The sequence below is a fragment of the Vipera ursinii genome (assembly GCF_947247035.1).
Source record: "Vipera ursinii genome assembly, chromosome: 1".
NCBI classification, from domain to species: Eukaryota; Metazoa; Chordata; class Lepidosauria; order Squamata; family Viperidae; genus Vipera; species Vipera ursinii.
Window position 1 is genome coordinate 343,096,974 of NC_139512.1, and position 18,645 is coordinate 343,115,618.

At 40.1% G+C, this 18,645-nt stretch overlaps 1 protein-coding gene across 3 annotated transcripts in view; it reads right to left on the reverse strand.

The window, feature by feature from the left end:
- ANKFY1 (ankyrin repeat and FYVE domain containing 1) overlaps window positions 1-18,645 on the reverse strand; it is a 75,318-nt gene that overhangs the window by 20,645 nt on the left and 36,028 nt on the right. For all 3 annotated transcript variants that reach the window (XM_083379505.1, XM_083379506.1, XM_083379504.1), the window contains 9 exons: window positions 18,128-18,251; window positions 14,653-14,802; window positions 13,217-13,382; window positions 7,872-8,076; window positions 5,757-5,825; window positions 5,192-5,391; window positions 4,982-5,079; window positions 2,228-2,453; window positions 351-449 (listed from right to left, as the gene is read on the reverse strand). In XM_083379505.1, the coding sequence (XP_083235631.1) occupies window positions 351-449; window positions 2,228-2,453; window positions 4,982-5,079; window positions 5,192-5,391; window positions 5,757-5,825; window positions 7,872-8,076; window positions 13,217-13,382; window positions 14,653-14,802; window positions 18,128-18,251 (1,337 nt within the window). The remainder of the gene's footprint in view (window positions 1-350; window positions 450-2,227; window positions 2,454-4,981; window positions 5,080-5,191; window positions 5,392-5,756; window positions 5,826-7,871; window positions 8,077-13,216; window positions 13,383-14,652; window positions 14,803-18,127; window positions 18,252-18,645) is intronic.

The following is an 18,645-nucleotide window of genomic DNA, read 5'->3' on the forward strand; positions in this document are numbered from 1 at the left end:
CAAGTGCCTTGGCTTGCAAAAATTAAGAGTTTCAAAGAACACACTAGTAAACACGTACTGAGCCACTACTTGTAAAGAATAAAGGGTGGGTGATCATATGAAATAAGTAAACCTCCTGTGTATTTGAAAACAGAATTTAAAAATACCACGTTGGATAGTGCTGTAAACTCCCTTTAATTTCAACTGAGAGAGCAAAGAAGTGGAATCTTTCTTGGTGAATTGTTTGAAAGTATTTTCAAAAGAATTAAATTTGCCTGGATTATATCTTTAATTTCTAAAAAAACGCTTTCTTTTATTTTGCAAAATAAAGCTTCCTCAACCTATTGTATCATGCTTGTTTGAAACCTTACCTGTCCACAATGCTAATCCCAGCACAGTTTGATCTCTAGAGTCCTTGAGACTGAAGTCTGGAATGATCTGCAAGTTGTTGGTCGCATGGAGAGCGTTAGCTTTAAAAACAAAAAGTAAAAATCAGGTTTCTTCGAACATGCTGATATAACTTTCTAAAATATGTTGTAATTACAATTTCCAAAACCCTTAGCCAAAATCCATAGCATCATTGCTCAACCTGGAATCCTCCAGATTAGTCTTTAATTTTCATAATCTGTGATTCAACCACCATAAAGGTCATCCTGGTTGAGAATTCTGGGTTTTGCAGTCCCAATCTACCTGGATGGAGCCAGTCTGAGAAAGGCTACATAAGATCCTGTTGCTTTAAATGATCAGATCAGACTGCTTTTTGAACACTAGCTTTCATTTTACTTTTACAGCTGGGAATTCTAGAACTTATAAGTAGTCCTTGACTTACAAACACAACTGGAACCAGAATTTCCATTGCTAAGCAAGATGGTGATGAGTTGAACCATATGATTCATAATCATAATAGTAAAGTTGGAAGGTACCTTGGAGGTCATCTAGTCCAATCCCCTGCTCAGGCAGGAAACCCTATACTATTTCAGACAAATGGCTGTCCAGTCTCTTCTTAAAAACTTCCAGTGTTCACAGCTTCTGGAGGCAGGTTGTTCCACTGGTTAATTGTTCTAACTGTCAGGAAGTTTCTCCTTAGTTCTAGGTTGCTTCTCTCTCTGGTTAGTTTCCATCCGTTGCTTCTTGTACTGTCTTCAGGCGCTTTGGACAATAGATTGACTCCCTCTAATTTGTGGCAGCCCCTGAGATATTGGAACACTGCTATCATGTCACCCCTAGTCCTTCTCTTCATTAAACTAGACATACGCAATTCCAGCAGCCATTCCTTATATGTTTTAGCCTGCAGACCTCTAATCATCTTTGTTGCTCTTCTCTGTACTCTTTCTAGAGTCTCAACATCTTTTTTACAATGTGGTGACCAAAACTGGATGCAGTATTCCAAGTGTGGCCTTACCAAGGCATTGTAAAGTGGCATTAATACTTCACGTGATCTTAATTCTATCCCTCTGTTAATGCAGCCTAGCACTGTGTTGGCTTTTTTGGCAGCTGCAGCACACTGCTGGCTCATATTGAAGTGATTGTCCACTAGGACTCCGAGATCCCTCTCACATTTAACAATTGTAGTGATTTGCTTAGTTGTGTCATAAAACTGGGTATGACTAATTTAACAACTGTCTTCCTTTGCAACAGGAATTCTGGTCCCAATTATAGTCGTAAGCTGAATACTACCTACACGTGGTTCTACTTTTGCGATCTTTTCTCTCCACAAAAAAGTATTGAGGGCACTCCTTCAACCATAAAGGTTGTTCACCTCTGCTCTAGATCAAGTTGTTAGAGATCTCCTGTTAGGGGCCCCAAATTCTCTCATTTACAGAGACAACAAGTATAAATTCCCAGTTTCCAATTTGATTTGTCTGAAATAGTATAGGGCAGGGGTAGGCAACCTCAGCTCTTTTATGATTCATGGACGTCAACTCCCAGAATTCCTGAGTCAGCATGGCTGACTCAGGAATTCTGGGAGTTGGAGTCCATGAGTCATAAAAGAGCCGAGGTTGCCTACCCCTGGTATAGGGTTTCCTGCTTGAGCAGGAAATCAGACTAGAAGATCTCCAAGGTCCCTTTCAACTCTGTTATTCTGTTATTTTCATCACCTTCTCAGATTTCTCCTCTTGGTTCTTTTCTTTAACTCTCAAGAGAACCTCTTCCAGGTGACCCTTTTCCTACTCCTTGGTCTTATTCATTCTAACTCTGATGCTTTCCAGTGAGTAACTCCTTACCTAAAGTTGACTGAACATCCTACCTTTTTGCTCCAGGATGATCGATACCACATCTGGGTGGTTATGGGCTATTGCCATGTGAAGAGGAGTTTGCAAACTAACACTATCCGCAGTGCCAGGCATGACAGTCCCCTTTGGGGCAGGGGCAGCTTTCTCTGTCTGGATATTAGGGTTCGCTCCTTGTTGCAGCAACTCAGCTGTGAGATTGGCTAGACCATGCTGGCAGGCTGTGTGCAGCGGTGTTTCACCCTTGAACAGAAGAAGAGTTGGAGAAATGAAAGGCATCGGCTGGGAGAATGGGAGAGAAAAACTCCTGACTTTTCAGAGCTAAGCAGCCCAGACCTCAAGTATCACATGATGATCGTGTCAACAGTAAGCTATCATCAATCCAATCTGAGTCTGGGATGAATTGTTTCTGAAGGCAGGCATGAGTTCATCTGATTGTATGGCCTTCTATACCACCCTCCCCTAATCCCCTTCAAAAAAAACCCCCTACCATACTGGGCTTCACACCAGAGAAACAATGATATTCTTAGCGGCAGCCTTGGATTCTCCATGGCCAGTTAAAGGCAGTCAGTCTTATCATACAGATAGTCCTCAACTTACAACCATAATTGAATCTGAAAGTATGGTCATAAATTGTGCCACTTGTGTAAGGTGGGTCGTCACATGACCAACTCAACTTTACGACTTTTTTGGTCGCAGTCCTTAAGCAACCACGGCAACTGTAAAACAAACATCACAGTTGTAAAGTAAACCCATTTTCTGCAATGGGCACTTTTTTGTTGGAAAGAAGAAATAAAACACCAATTCCTGGCAAAAAAACGTCATAAATTGTGGTCATCTGATTGCAGACCACTGCAAATAGTACTAAATGGTTGTCAAGCACCCAAAATGCAAACATGAAACTGCAGCGGAGACAGCCATCATTGAAATTTCGAAGCCAGATATGGGTACCTTTTGGGGGGGGCTGTCGTAACTCTGAACAGTCACTAAGCGACTGGTCATAATTCAAAGGCTACTTGTAATGCACAAGAAATTGAAAGGAAACAAGCGAGGTTACTTGAATTGTTTTCATCCCACCTGGTCATAATTAAAAAACTCAGTAATTTATGGATTTCTACCTAAACTATTTTCTTCCTCCTCTCCCTTTTTCTTGTTCACTGTATCTGTTAATGTATAAACATTTATACATTATACACTTAATGTATAAATACACACACTTTTTTATTATTCAGATCAGAATGCCATTCAAGGAATCTTGCTGAAGGATGAACAATGCAAATTATACAGGCAGACATATTGCTAAGGAAATAAATTTAATTGCCCTGGATGGTCTCACATAGGATCCGGGTCGCTCAGGAGATCCCTTATAAAGATGGCAAGATAAGAAGTTTCAGAAGCTTTATCACTTCATAGTTAAAAGAATTAAATGCTTGGGTCTTTTGATTGTTGATTACAAGATGTGACTGAGGATAAAATTAAGGCATATTATCTATTCTCTAACAACAATACAAGTAATCCTCAAGTTACGATCACAATTTATTTATTTATTTATTTATTTATTCGGTTTATATACCGCCCTACTCCCAAAGGACTCAGGGCGGTTTACAAGGCAAAATTTAAAAACAACACAATATAAAATTAAAATTAAATTAAATTAAGTCTAGCCGCAAAAAAATTAAAATCACAATTTAAAAACATTAAACCCCTCAGTCCAGACCAGATAGCTCAAAGAGCCAGGTTTTTAGGTCCTGGCGAAATGAACGAAGGTCGGGGGCAGTCCGGAGTTCCGTTGGCAGTTGATTCTATAGGGCAGGCGCGCCCACAGAGAACGCCCTCCCCCTGGGGATCGCTCGTCGGCAATCCTTGACCGGTGGTACCCTGAGGAGGCCCTCCCTGTGGGAGCGCACAGGACAATGGGAAATTGACGCTGGCAGCAGGTGCTCCCTTAGATAATCCGGGCCCATGCCATTTAGGGCTTTATAGGTCATCACCAGCACCTTGAATCTCACCCGGAGGGCAACTGGAAGCCAATGCAGCTTGTGGAGAAGAGGTGTTACATGGGAGTATCGGGAGACTCCCATCACAACTCGCGCGGCTGCATTCTGCACCAGCTGAAGGCTCCGAGTGGTCCTCAGGGGCAGCCCCATGTAGAGAGCATTGCAGTAGTCTAGCCGGGAGGTCACGAGCGCACGGGTGACTGTGCGTAGGGCATCTCGGTCCAGATAGGGCAGTAACTGGCACACCAGGCGAACCTTTGAACAATTGAGCCCAAAATTTCTGTTGCTAAATGAGACAGTTGTTAAGTGGCTTTTGCCCGATTTTACAACCTTCCTTGCCACAGTTGTTAAATGAATGACTGCAGTTGTTAAGATAATAACATTGTTTTTAAGTGAATCTGGCTTCCTTATTGATTTTGATGGTCAGGTCGCAAAAGGGGATCGCATGACTCCAGGACACAGCAACTGTCGTAAATGAGTCAGTTGCCAAGCATCTGGATTTTGATCAGGTGACCATGGGAATGCCGCAGTGGTCACAGGTATGAAAAACAGACACGTCACTTTTTTCAGAATCGTTGTAAGTTCAAACAGTCACTAAATAAACTGTTGTAAGTTGAGGACTACCTTTATTTTTACCATTGCATTTTGCAGTAAGAGCTTCCATCTTATTGATCCATATCCCATGACATGGTACAAAAGGAACTGCATTGAAAATTACTTTAGGACAAACCATTCACACTCATTTGCATGCAATATTCCTTTCTCCAGACCTACCCATTTATTCCTGTGATCAACTGTGGCCCCATGGGTGGCTAGGAAGAGTGCTGCAGCTTCATTTTCGGCCCCCGCAGCTCTCTGTAGCAAGCAGCTTCCTAAAAGCAACCGCCAACAAGCAGAGAAAATTAGAGCAGCGAGTACGAATTCAGCCAGCCCTCCCCGCTAAGCTTCACTTTTAAATTTCTTGCCATTCTTGCCCTCTCTTACCTGTCACTGTATCTGGAGCATCAGTATCGCTCCCTCGTTGGATGAGTTTGGCGGCAAAGCTGTTCTCATCAAAGGAACTGCCGTTCTCCACCAGGACATCCTCAAAAGGGTTGACAGATGGGTCAGAAGACATGGTAATATATTGAACCGCAAGCCATAGGGCGGTATTTCCTTCGTGGTCCTTCAGTTCCAGATCAAGTCTAAGAAGAACCACGGAGTCTTTATTTTCCATTGTGCTGGAGAGATGGTCTTTGTTCCAACACAGTGAAAATCAGGACCTTCTACTATTAGGAGGGTGTTTGTCCCTGAATCTCACCTATTTACTGGGCTTTCATTGGCTACATTTTGCATTTTCTGCCTTCCAGAGAAAGTAACCAAAGATTATCAGACAAAATTACTGACTTATAAGATTAATTGTTATTAGAGTTTCTGATAAATGCAAGTAATTCTTCTAGGCTGTAACCTAATTGTAACAAATAGCTCTTAACAACATTATTTAAAATAACAGTCCAACAGATAAACCTTCCTCAACTTGTCCATATTTTGTTGGCTTCCACAAACTTACTGTTTGCACTGCAGCAGCTGACTGAATACTTGGTCATTTCTCACAACAATAGATGAGTGCAAAGGAGTTCTAAGGAAGGAAGGAAGGAAAAGTTATTTCAAATGCAAGGTCATAAAAGCAACCTGCCATAATGTAAAAGCCCCAACTCATCTGTAGAGAGAACTAGGGACTCCTCCTTCATTTAGCTCTAATGGCTTCAGTTTTATTTATATCCTGACTACTTAAAAATACACTATCTATAAATATTGTTCAGAAGACAAGCAATTTATTTTAGATTTATGTTTCAACAAGATCCTTCTTGCCATTCAATGTTTGACATGCCATCCATGTTATTTTTTTATTTATTCATTTATTTAGGAAACTTGTATGGCCACCTATTTGCTCACAATGACTCTAGGCAGCTTACAAGAAACAGAAACACAATATAGAAAGTAAAAAATTTTTTTTAAAAAAAATAATTAACAGATTAACTGTACTCCCATTTTAACTCATGCAGCCTCCTTCTGATAGATTTCATTCTTAGCCATGATACTGACTCTCAAGTAACTTCCCATTATCCAGGGATGAGAGTCAAATCATGTATAAGTGGTCCTCCACTTATGACTGTAATGGAGCCTGTCCATTACGGTTCTAAGTTGTGACTATCATAACACTGGTCACTACATTGTCAGACCCATTTTACGATCTTTTTTGTGGTGGCCATTAAGCAACTCTGGCAATTGTAAAGCAAACCCATTGTTTGCTATGGGCTGCTTTTGCCAAAAATTGGCAAACCTTTCAGCAAAAATGTTGCAGAGTGCAGTCACATGGCCCCAAGATACTGTAAATGCAGCCAATAGCACCCAATATGTGGTTATGTAACTGTATGGCCACCAGAAATTCAGAACCGGGTCGTAGACAGCTTTGAGGAGTCCACTGTAACTTCAAGCAGTTACTAGGCAAACGTTGGTAAGTTGAGGGCTACCTATATTGTGCAATCTTTAAGCAATACTGAATTAGTTATTATGTAAAGTCATTAGGAACTTTATGAACAATGTATAATTGTAGGTACAGCCCCTACAATGACCTAAACTATCTTTAAGAAATTGTATCTAATCTCTTTTTGGGATCCCTCCCCAAAATCTCAGTGGACTTTTAAATAGCAAATATAAACCTATAGTAAATATTGATAAAGCATGCTAACTGTGGAACCGTTAGCATGCTAACTGTGGAACCGTTTGCTGGCTGAGCTCCGGATGGCGCCCGACCTTCGCTCCCTCCGACACGATCTGAAGACCTACTTGTTCGAACAAGCCGGCCTGGCCTGATGGGTGACGGGTTTAGATTTTAATATTGTGTTAATGTATTTTAATTCATTGTTCTTAGCTTTTGGGCACCTGTTTAATCTCTTTTAATGTTTGTATTCTTGTATTTTTATATGTTTGCCCTGTTCACCGCCCTGAGTCCTTCAGGAGAAGGGCGGTATACAAATAAAATTATTATTATTATTATTATTATTATTATTATTATTATTATTATTATTATTATTATTATTATTATTATTACTATTACTATTATTATTATTATTATTATTATTATTATTATTATTATTATTATTATTATTATTATTATTTGGGTTTCCTTCAATTCCAGATAAAGTCTGGGAAGGATAGCATCTTATGCTGAAAAGCTTTCTGGAGCCACCATATTAGAATTAAGGCTTTGATCCAAGGTAATGAAAATCAAGCCTTTGTATTACTGCGATTCAGTTCAACATAGAGCAAATGGCTTTGCTAACGGAAGGTGCTAAATTCAATCCCCAGCACCTCCCAACTTAAATAATGTAAGGATCGCTGTGTCCAAAGAAACTGGGATCCTGTCTGAATGAGAACTGTGAAACAGTGAGCTACATGGACTTATTAACTGATATTCTAAAACAACCTTGAGCAGTCCGAATGAAGAAAATGCTACAAATGTGTGGATTCCAATTCCCATAATTTCTCTGTAATGCTGAGAATGCTGGGATTTAGCAGATACTTCTGGAGGATGTTCAGGCTGGGAAAAGCTTCAAATGTTCAAATCAACCTCATGAGTAACAGTCACAAGTACAAAGACAGCAGGCTACCCAATAGTCACCTTCCTCGACTATCTTGCATGTTGGGATTGGCTCCTGCCCTTAGCAGGGACTCGGCAATCTGCGCAATCTCCGATATTACTTCCGGTTTGTGCTTCTTGGAGTTATAGGATGCCACAAGATGCAGGGGAGTTTCTTGATCTCTCAGTGTTGCAGCATTCACCCGGGCACCATTTTTAATCAGGAAATTAGCAGCAAACTTATCTCCTTTTGAGTAGGGAAAAAACGATGACAAATATCTCAACATGTGGAGTAAAAGTCATTGTCCCTCCCCACCTTTCCCTCACATTCAAAACCAAGCACTGAAAATCATTTTCTGCAAACTAAGGAATTAGCTAGGTACATATAGACTAGTTTCCTGATAAACAAAAGCTCTTCCATTAAGACTCATAATAAAAATATATATTCCCGTATACAAACATATCCCAGTGAAAGATAAAAGGAGTTATAAAAAAAGAGTAAATAATCTTGACTACTGAAAGGCCCTTGAAGCAGACCATTTAGATAGAAAGGGAGACTATACTTTAGATTACTTAAGATTATATTTTAGGCTTCTTGGAACTATGTCCTGGGTCCCACATTACGCCCACAGTAGGACTATCCACGTTTCAGTGATCAGAAGCTGCCCTCAGTATCACGGTTTGTATGTGTTAAATCTATGCTAAACTTATTTAAGGATTACACTGCATGTTTCTGAAAATACTGCCAACTTTCAGCGATCAATGTCATTAAAATATGAGAGTGGTTGAAAAGATTTGAAGACTTACCCCTACAGTAAGCCATAGTTTTTTCAACCATGATTTATTGACTGTTCTACAACTGGGATCTCACAACACACTGAACCAAAGACAATGAACTATCTTATAGTTTAGCCATAGCCCAGCTATGCGTTAACTTTGCAGTAAAGGCAGATTAACTCAGCAAGAGCCTGATTACAGCTTTATGATCATGATGCCAGCTCTGTGTATGGCAAAAGTTGAAAGAGACAGAAATCACACATGCAGGGAAGGAGGAAGTGCCAAATATATCTCTGAATCCATTATGAACCTTCTTCCCTTGGCAATTCAATTTTCCTGGACACAGGCAATGGGACAAAAGGGACAAAACATCAGCATTACGCAAGGTAACACTGGCAGTAGAGGGCACAAAGCAACCAACAAAGACAATTTCCCTGTGTTTGTGTATATACTGTTTCTTCTGTCCCTTATAGCTTTCTGAGCCTGCCAAAGGGAGAATCTTTCAAACTGGCAGAACACCAGAGGGATGTGTAAAACATGGGCAAACTCTCAAAACAGGCTTTCCTAAAGATTTTAATGAAGTCAGACTAGGAAAATCTGGACCAGAGTCTCTTAGATGGAGACAGCTGGGAGCCAGGAACAGAAGCAAAAGAATGTTTTAACAGGAAAAAAAAGAGGAAAGTATCTCTGCATGTTTTCAGTTTTCACTCATCCACAGCTTAATGAACAAGTAGTATGTAAAGCAACACTAGAAATGCCTGTGCATCCCAGTCCAGAAGAAGACATTTAGGGAGGGCGGAGGGCATATTTCTGCCATGAATCAGGTACGGTTTGTGCAAGTTATTCAAACAGCCACAGTCCTTGGCCTGGCCAAGAAAAGACTGGGAAAAATAGAGCAAGGGAACTTCAACTGCACGTAGACAATCAGGACGTGAGAAGTGCCGAGTTCCCAAGCAAACCCTCACTCTTTCTCTTGTGGTCCTGCCCATAACTGGAAACGGACAGTGTGGTTCCCCTTCATTTAAGCAGCAAGTTGAACAGTTGCACTAATAGGTTTATCACTGTGAAAAATAAACTGGGAACAAGATCCCTCTGGTTTTCCCTCCACTGACAGCGTCCACGAACTGAAAAACAAATTATATACAAAAACCCACTCTAGGCTTGCCTCTGCATCCCAGCCCCTTTCAGTGTGAACCCTGACCAAAATGGCTGCCCACTGATACTATAGAGCCACAAAGTGACAATGGGAAGCTGTTTCTGCAACCTTAGTATAGTAAGAAAAAAAGCTAATCCCCGCAATCAGTGGAGGGAAGAACAAGATGCCCCAAGCGCCACAATTTCAAACTCCAGCACTGCTATCACAGTCAAACTCCTAACCCTCTGATGAGGAGCACAAACTCTGGTGAACCGCTAAGCCAAAATGAAAGAGCACTTAATGAGGACTACATTTGATAATATCTATGCATGCTCCTTACATACAAGCATTTTGTACTATACATCAAAATAGAGAAGTGTAATTTCCTTTCAAAAGAAGGTAAATATAAGTGTTCCGGGAAAACGTTGCAGGATCTAATCTGAGTCAGTCACAGGAACAAAGGTTTATTCTTCCAAGCTTTTGGTATGGAGGGCTGGCTATTAAGTCATTGGTTGTTGTTTCCTTGTGCTGCTGCGCCCTCAGCTCCTAAGCACCTGATACACTAGTGGTAAATCAGCCCTCCTATTAACTGATAAGGGGCCCATTTCCCAGGCTTCACTCATTTCTCTGGCTGTTTTTATTCCTGCTTGGCCAACAATCATAGTAGCTGCAAAACTGAATGCATGTCCTTATGCATTGCAATGTGAGGCTAGCAATGAGTTTGGGTCTCCTTGTCTAACCATTCACTCATGAGCCATCAAAACTCTAATTAACAACTAAAAGCTACACACCACCAGCAACCATATAAATACAACTCCTAGAACAGTCTAGTACACATTCTGGAGAGATAGATGTACCCTAATGATGGGCTCCAGCATGAGCCTGAAAGCTTGAAAGAATAAATCTTTGTTCCCGGTGAGACTAAGATTGGATCCAGCAATTTTCCTTTTTTACATCCAAAGGGAGCATGCTTTATTTTATTTTATTTTTTGCTACTAAAGGCAGGATGGGGGTGGTATGACAATGGCACAATTATATCAATAGAAGAGATACCATAACATTTTTCAGCCTTTGAGGTTGCGGATCTGAACCAAATTGATTCCACTGGCAGTCTAATATATCTCTTCTAAAGTGTCCTGAACAACCAGAAAAAGAATAAAAATAGTAAAAACAAGACTGCCGACAATAGATACTTTGCTGCTGATGCTTGACAGTACCGTATGTTCATAGTGGGCACACACTACGATTCAGATGCTTTTCATTTTCTATAGGCATTTAGCTCAGGGGCAGAACAGAGGATGCTTCCCCACTGTCAGAAAACGATGTAATTCAAGATGTTCCTGCTCTGTTCTTTTGCTCTCAGTGTCATGGCAACCAATTCCTATCTGACCATACTAGTTCTCAAGACAGTTTTCCTCTTGCACACTAAAAACTTAGGATATACAAACACCACACATTGTGCAAAGCTCTGGGGAGGTGGGGTTTTTTCGGTTTACGAAACACCATCTTAAAATAAAGTGCAATATAACATCAGGCATTAGCCCAGGGACTTCTCATGGTCATAACAAGAGACCTTAAATTAGAGAAGCTTTCCCAGCTATGCAATGGGCACTGCTATGGAGAGCCTTCCGGGGTTGAGCTTCACTGTCAGCAAATGCATCCAATTCTGTATGCAAAACAATGGAGGACGAAGGTCCACTGGAGAACAGACACAGCAGGAATAAGAGGGAAAGGAACAGGAAGAGAGGAGTGCTATGTTGGCCATTTTCCCTACAAATGAACCTCAGGTTTGGTAAGGTGGAAAGTCTTTGGTGACTTTGATAGAATGTGGGCATTCATGAAAACTCCCTCATTCTTCACTGTACCCCACCAGAAGAGAGACATTGCCCCCAACTCTAAAACATAACCTTCTATACTCCATCCTAGGTTAGCTAGATCCCTCGTATATTTGTAAGGGTAGTTGGATCAATTCAAGTTCAAGCTTGATTCACATCCAAGCCCAAGACAGATGATACTGTGTTGTGTTTACAAAGGTTCCTAAGCATTGCCCAAACTCCAGGTTCAAAATCATGAAGGGCTACTTTATATTAGATGTATTTACATTCTGAGGACCTGGACACACATGCATATATCCCCCAAGCCATACAGAAGTTATCCAATGAGCTGCTTTGGTTACCAGTTGTCTTCCGGGTGAGATTCAAGGTGCTAGTAATGGTGTTTAAAGCCCTACATGGCAGGGGTCCGGAGTACCTTAGGGAACACCTGCTGCCGGCGTCTACTTCCCTCCGCCCTGTGCGTTCCCACAGAGAGGGCCTCCTCAGGGTGCCACTGGTCAGAGAATGTCGACTGGTGGCCCCCAGGGGGAGATCCTTCTCTGTGGGCGCCCCGGAGCTATGGAACCAGTTACCGGTTGAGCTCCGGACGGCGCCCGATCTTCGCTCCTTTCGCCGCGATCTGAAAACATACTTGTTCGAGCAAGCCGGCCTGGCCTGAGGGGGGATTGGTGGGGTTTTTTACTATTTTTATTGGGTTTTTTTTTTACTATGTATTACTGTATTTTTAATTGGGCATGTATTTAATTATCTTTTATCTTTTGTAAATCTCTGTGTTTTATTCTTGCCCTGTACACCACCCTGAGTCCTTCGGGAGAAGGGCGGCATAGAAATATTAATAAATTAAATTAAATTAAATATTTCTAATGTCAAGGAAGGAAATGAGTTAATATCAGATGAGTGTAATCCCTCATAGGGGTGGAGTCTTCCAGGATCACCCACTGCTTCTGCTTTAAAATTGCTCACCCTATTACCTATGTAGACCAGAAGAAAGGAATCTGTATATGGTACAAGTAGTCCTTGACTTACAACTATTTGTTTAATGACTGTTCAAAGTTACAACAGCACTGAAAAAAGTGATTAGGACAGATTTTCACACTTATGACTGTTGCAGCATCCCCGTGGTCACATGATCAGAATTTGGATACTTGGCAACTGGTTCATATTTATGACGGTTGCAGTGTCCTGGAGTCATGTGATCATTTTTCTGACCTTCTGACAAGCAAAGTCAATGGGGAAGCCCGGTTGATTTTACAACTGTGTTATTAACTTAACTGCAGTGATTCACCTGTCAAGAAAGGTCATAAAATGGGGCAAAACTCAATAACTGTCTCATTTAGCACCATAAAGCTTGGTCTCACGTGTGGTTGAAAGTCAAGGACTATCTATACCAAAACCCAATTCGGTCTTAAAAGAAGTGAGATTATATTAAGCCAAAATGCAATCATATGAACTTAACATCACTTTTAACCTTGCATGATATATGAAACCTTGTGCAATAAACCATAGTTAAGCAAAATGTCTTATCACATTATTGAACACAGCAATAGTTACTCTGAATTCCTAGTGATTTGTCTGTTGAGAAATTCAAAGGCCTGCAACTATTAAATTCAACCCATCCTGATCTGTATAAGCATCTTTACCCCTATGAATTGCTTTGTGCAACAAACTCCAGCCTTTCTTGTCCACCATATCCACATCTGCTTTGTGATTCACCAAGGTAGTTGCAATGCTTTCCAGCCTTCGACAAAGTGCTAAGTCTAAAGCAAGGTCTCCATTACAATCCAGTTCATTTAACTTTCCAGGCAGCTGCAGGAACAAAAACAGTGGACAGCTATCAACCAGTGTAATAATATCAGGAACAGAAGCAGTTACCAGTATTTTAAACCAGGATTCAAATATTTGTTTCCAAAGGAACAAATAAAGGGAAATCAACAAATGAAGAGAAACCAAAAGGGCAGAATACATTTTTAGATGGGAGAAGCCACAGCTTAACAAAGAAACATATTCCATTTGGCAGAAGATCTACGATTCAGCTAGAGTTCAGAATCACTGACAATCAGAAGGAAGGAGAAACTGGCTGCATAGATCAATGGCCTCAATATAGAGAACAGCTTTATATAGAACCATGGTGGCACAGTGGTTAGAATGCAGTATTGCAGTCTAGTTCTGCTAACTGCCAGCTGCTGGCAGTTGAAGTCTGACCAGCTCAAGGTTGTCTTAGCCTTCCATCTGTCCAAGGTCGATAAAATCAGGCCCCAGATTGTTGGGGGCAATATGTTGACTCTATAAACTGCTTAGAGAGGGCTGTGAAGCACTGTGATGTAGTATACAAGTCTAAGTGCTATTGCTATTGCTAAAAGTTCAATTTGATCAGTGTTTAAGATGTGTGGGCTTCAACTCTCAGAATACCCAGTCAGCATTGAATTCTGCACATCTTAAGGAAACATTGAATTTGATTCATTACAAATAAACAAAGCAAAAATTTTTATCCTTTAGTTTCTTCATTCTTTTATTAGTGTCAGTTGCTAACAACTGTTCCCTTTTTAAAAAATACAGAGTGCATGTGCGCTAGAAATAATCAAAAGTTTCATGTCTTATAGATTGTGGAGGCAAGAGCATCTCATCCTCATCTAGGCTATCTGAGGAACCATCTCATCCCAGTCATCCACCGCAAAAGAGGCATGCTGCAGATCCCATCAGTCAAGGAAGTCTGGCTGATGGGATCCAGAAGAACCTCTTTTCTCATGGCTAATGCCATTTGGAACATCATGCCACTAGTGGAAAGATCCACAACCACCCTTTTGGCCTTCTGAAAGGCCTTGAAAACCTGACTCTGCCAATTAACCTGGGGCCCCAATGGGAACATGACATATTGCAGGTGGTTAATTCACCAAGACCCAACCTCCTTCCTGTGTGCATCTTGCTCCCTTCCTTGCCATCTTTGTTAAGCCAATTTTAATGTTAATATTTATTGTTTTAATGTTTTACCATGTTGCTTTTATTTAGTTGTAAGCCACCCAGAGTCACCTCTAGGCAAGATGGGCAGCATATAAATTAAATAATAAATGAATCCTACCTGTGAATCCATTTCAATAAGGTATAGGAAAACAACATCTTCTCTCTCCACTTTAATAGCTTTGTGCAAAGGGAAATCCGTTTTAGATTTGATCATTTTATACAAGAGCTGAGCACTCATGCTACTGAAGTCTTCTTTCCTCAAATCATCCTGCAAAGCATTAGGAAAAAAAAGATACAATTTTATCTCGATTAAAATAAAACATTATCCTAGTCTTCCAAATCATCCTATAAATGAGAATGGCCACTGAACAATTTTGACCGTGAATTCAGAATTGAACTGCCAATGCATTTGGAAGGCACAAGATTTTTTTTACAGCAGTGATCTGATTAATAGTTTAGTGAGAATTACTAAAAAGGCAAGAAACAATTCTAAGCATCTGTTCATCTCAGAAAATGGAAATATCTATCCTTTTAAGAAACATGTCTCAACCTGGAAGCAGATGGATGAGGATATCCAGTTTTCTCAATTTTACAAACAACATCAAGTTAGATCAGGGGAAGGCAACCTTGGCTCTTTTATGACTCGTGGACTTCAACTCCCAGAATTCCTGAGCCAACGCTGTTACCTTCCCACTGGAGTGGTCCCTATTTTTCTACTTGCATTTTTACGTGCTTTCGAACTGCTAGGTTGGCAGAAGCTGGGACGAGTAACAGGCGCTCACTCTGTTATGCGGCACTCGGGATTCGACCCGCCAAACTGCCGACCTTCTGATCGACAAGCTCAGCGTCCTAACCCACTGAGCCACGGCATCCCTTGGTTTACATATATGCAATTGAAAGAAAGATTTAAGTTGGATAAAAAGAATCATGGGTTTAATTTTGTTAAAAATGAACTGGAAAACCTACTATGCAGTACTGATGAACATATTATTGCTAAAATTTATAAAATGTTATTGGTTTTAAATCTGGAAAATGAACCAGTAAAACATTGTGATTCAGCGGGCAAGGAATTTTGGGTACAATATAATGCTTGAACAATGGGAAAATATGTGGAATAAAGGATTAAAATTTACATTAAATTATAATTTGAAAGAAAATTGTTACAAGATGATGTACCATTGATATTTACCACCGGACAAGTCATCAAAAATGTACAAAGGCATTTCAAATGAATGTTGGAAATGTAAAGGGACTTTTTACCATTTATGGTGGATGTGTGACAAAGCAAGAAAATATCGGAGTAGGATTCAAATGTTAATGCAGAAAATTCTTAAAGTGAATATAAAACAAAACCAGATACTTTTATCTTGGGGCTAATGGACAAAGACCTGGGGGAAAAACATGGAACTTTGATGTTATATATGTTGAAAGCAGCAAGATTACTCTATGTTCAGAAATGGAGGACTACATTGATTCCCACAACAGAAGAATGGTTACAAAAGCTGATGGAGCTAGCAGAGATGGCTAAACTAACTGTACTGATTAAAGAAAAGAATATAAACACTTTTATTGCCATGTGGGAACAGCTTCTAGACTTTATGCTTGAGGTGGGGAAAAAATGAAATTTTGATTTAGGGTTTTACCAATTAGATAGACTTGATGTTATTGAAATGGCTAGCTTATATTATTTTGCAAAAGTAAAAAGTTGAGGTTTGACGCTGATACTTTACTTTGCTTCACCAAAGCAAGTCGGAATGCCTTATTTTTTCTTTTCTCTTCCCTACCTCACTTCTCTATTCCCTTTCCCCTTCCCCATCTCTTCTGCTATTTACTTTTGTATTTTCATTGTATCGTATACTATAAACTAATACAACTTTATACAAAAAAAAGACAAAATATTTTATTTTATTTATTTGCATTTATATACCGCCCCTCTCCGAAGGGACTCGGGGCGGTGTACAGGGAAATTAAAACGCTATAAACAACACACAATGTATAAAAATTAAAATAAGATTAAATCAAATAGCCCTAAACAATAAATACATTCTAAAATTTAAAAATTTTTAAAATTTAAACTCTAAAATCCCAATCCCTCAGTCCAGGCCGGCAAGTTCAAATAGACAAGTCATCAGGTCGCAGCGAAACGAGCGAAGGTCGGAAACTGTCCGGAGCTCAACTGGAAGCTGATTCCAGAGGGCAGGCACGCCCACAGGGAATGCTCTCCCCCTGGGAGCCGCCAGTCGACATACCGAACATGACAAAGTAACAGCACTAATTAAGGAACTCCTGAGTCACAATATGTGCTGTGGTGTAAGAAGACTACAAAGACTGTCTTACATAGTAACCATTTTCAATTAGAAATCTTGAAGACTAGCTATAAAAGTACTGTACTTTAATTTCTCCACATTAGAACCAGAGCTTGCGGGGGGGGGGGAAGAATGTGTAAAATTTCTTGCTTTGAAAGGAAGAAAACCCCTCCCTTGAGTCACTAAAACTTCTTTCCTAAAGAAAACCAGTGTTGTAGTTTTGTACACAAGTTTCCCTAGGGCTTGGATCACAGTTCTAAGAACATCTGCCCATATTTCATCATCCCAAACTGCTAGCATATTTATCTGAAGACAGCGTGCAGGCTGATGTTCTTTAAATGAGGCATCTTCTCCCACGCCACAAAAAGTTTTCACAGAAGAAAACAGTTTTGAACTAAGCTGCAATTCAGTAATGACAGGCCAGAACTTCATGTTTTCAATGCAAACAGCACGTTTGTTGCTAATGCTATGACTCCTATTTTAAGTAGCCAGTCACCACTGGTATGAGGGAAGAAACTGCTGGTCCTTCGTGTAAAAATAAAACTTCTCAGGACATGAAAAGGTAGGACATGATAGAAGAAATTTGTTTGTTTGTTTGTTTGTTTGTTTGTTTGTTTGTTTGTTTAATTTGTATACCGCCCTTCTCCCGAAGGACTCAGGGCGGTGAACAGGGCAATACATAATAAAAAACAAGATACAAAAGTTAAAAAGTAATTAAACAGCAATGCCCGTAAATAAATTAGTACACATTAAAAGTTAAAACCGATTTATAAAACCCAACCCCATCCCATCAGGCCAGGCCAGCTTGTTCAAAAAGGTAGGTTTTGAGATTGCGCCGGAAGGAGCAGAGGTCAGGCATCATCCGGAGCTCGACCGGAAGATGGTTCCATAAATCCGGCGCGCCCACAGAGAACGCCCTCCCCCTGGGGGCCACCAGTCGGCATTCTTTGACCGGTGGCACCCTGAGGAGGCCCTCTGTGTGGAAGCGTACTCTCTAACATGCTGGCTTGTTCCATACAAGGATGTTCTCTCTTTTTGTTTTTATCCACAAGAGCATTCACAGTAAGATCTTTGTTTTGGGATACAGAATAGACTACTGGCACAAAGCAAGGTTCACAAAAAAAAATAAGCTGTGTGACAACAATTAAACATACCAATACCTTAGCATAATTTCAGTTTACACAGAACTTGCATAGAACATGGATAACAGCTACACTAATAATTAGAAGTAAAAAATAAGGATGCAAATCCTCAAATATCTTTTTGAAGAGATCTCTTAATGCTTACCCAATGATTAGCAATTATCTCAGCACAGTAGTTCATTAAAGTGCTGGCATTCAGCTCTTCTGCTGTTTGATAGAAGCGGATACAATTCCTTACATTTACAAGTGACATGACTCCTTTTTCACACCTATCAAGACAGCAAATACAAGAGGATCAGCAAGAACTAGTCCCAGAAAAAAAAGTAAACAGAAAAGACATCATGGTATGAAACCAGCAGGAAGAACAATTTCATATTGCATTATTAGAATTGAATCCAAATTCCTTCTTGGCCTAGATCAGTTATTATTTTTCCAGGGCATTATGGAAGCCAGATTCAAAATAAATCAGAGCCCAAAACCAATTCCAAGCAATGTTTTCCAATTTGTTTTGAACACAAGAAAATAATAGCAGTTAATTAAGTCAGAAATTTTTAAATTGTAGCACACCAAGAAGGAAAAGGGTCAAAAAGAGTCTGGGAGCAACTTTTTTGACTAACAAATTTTATTAAAAGATACGTATAAGTTTTTGTGAACCATAGCTTA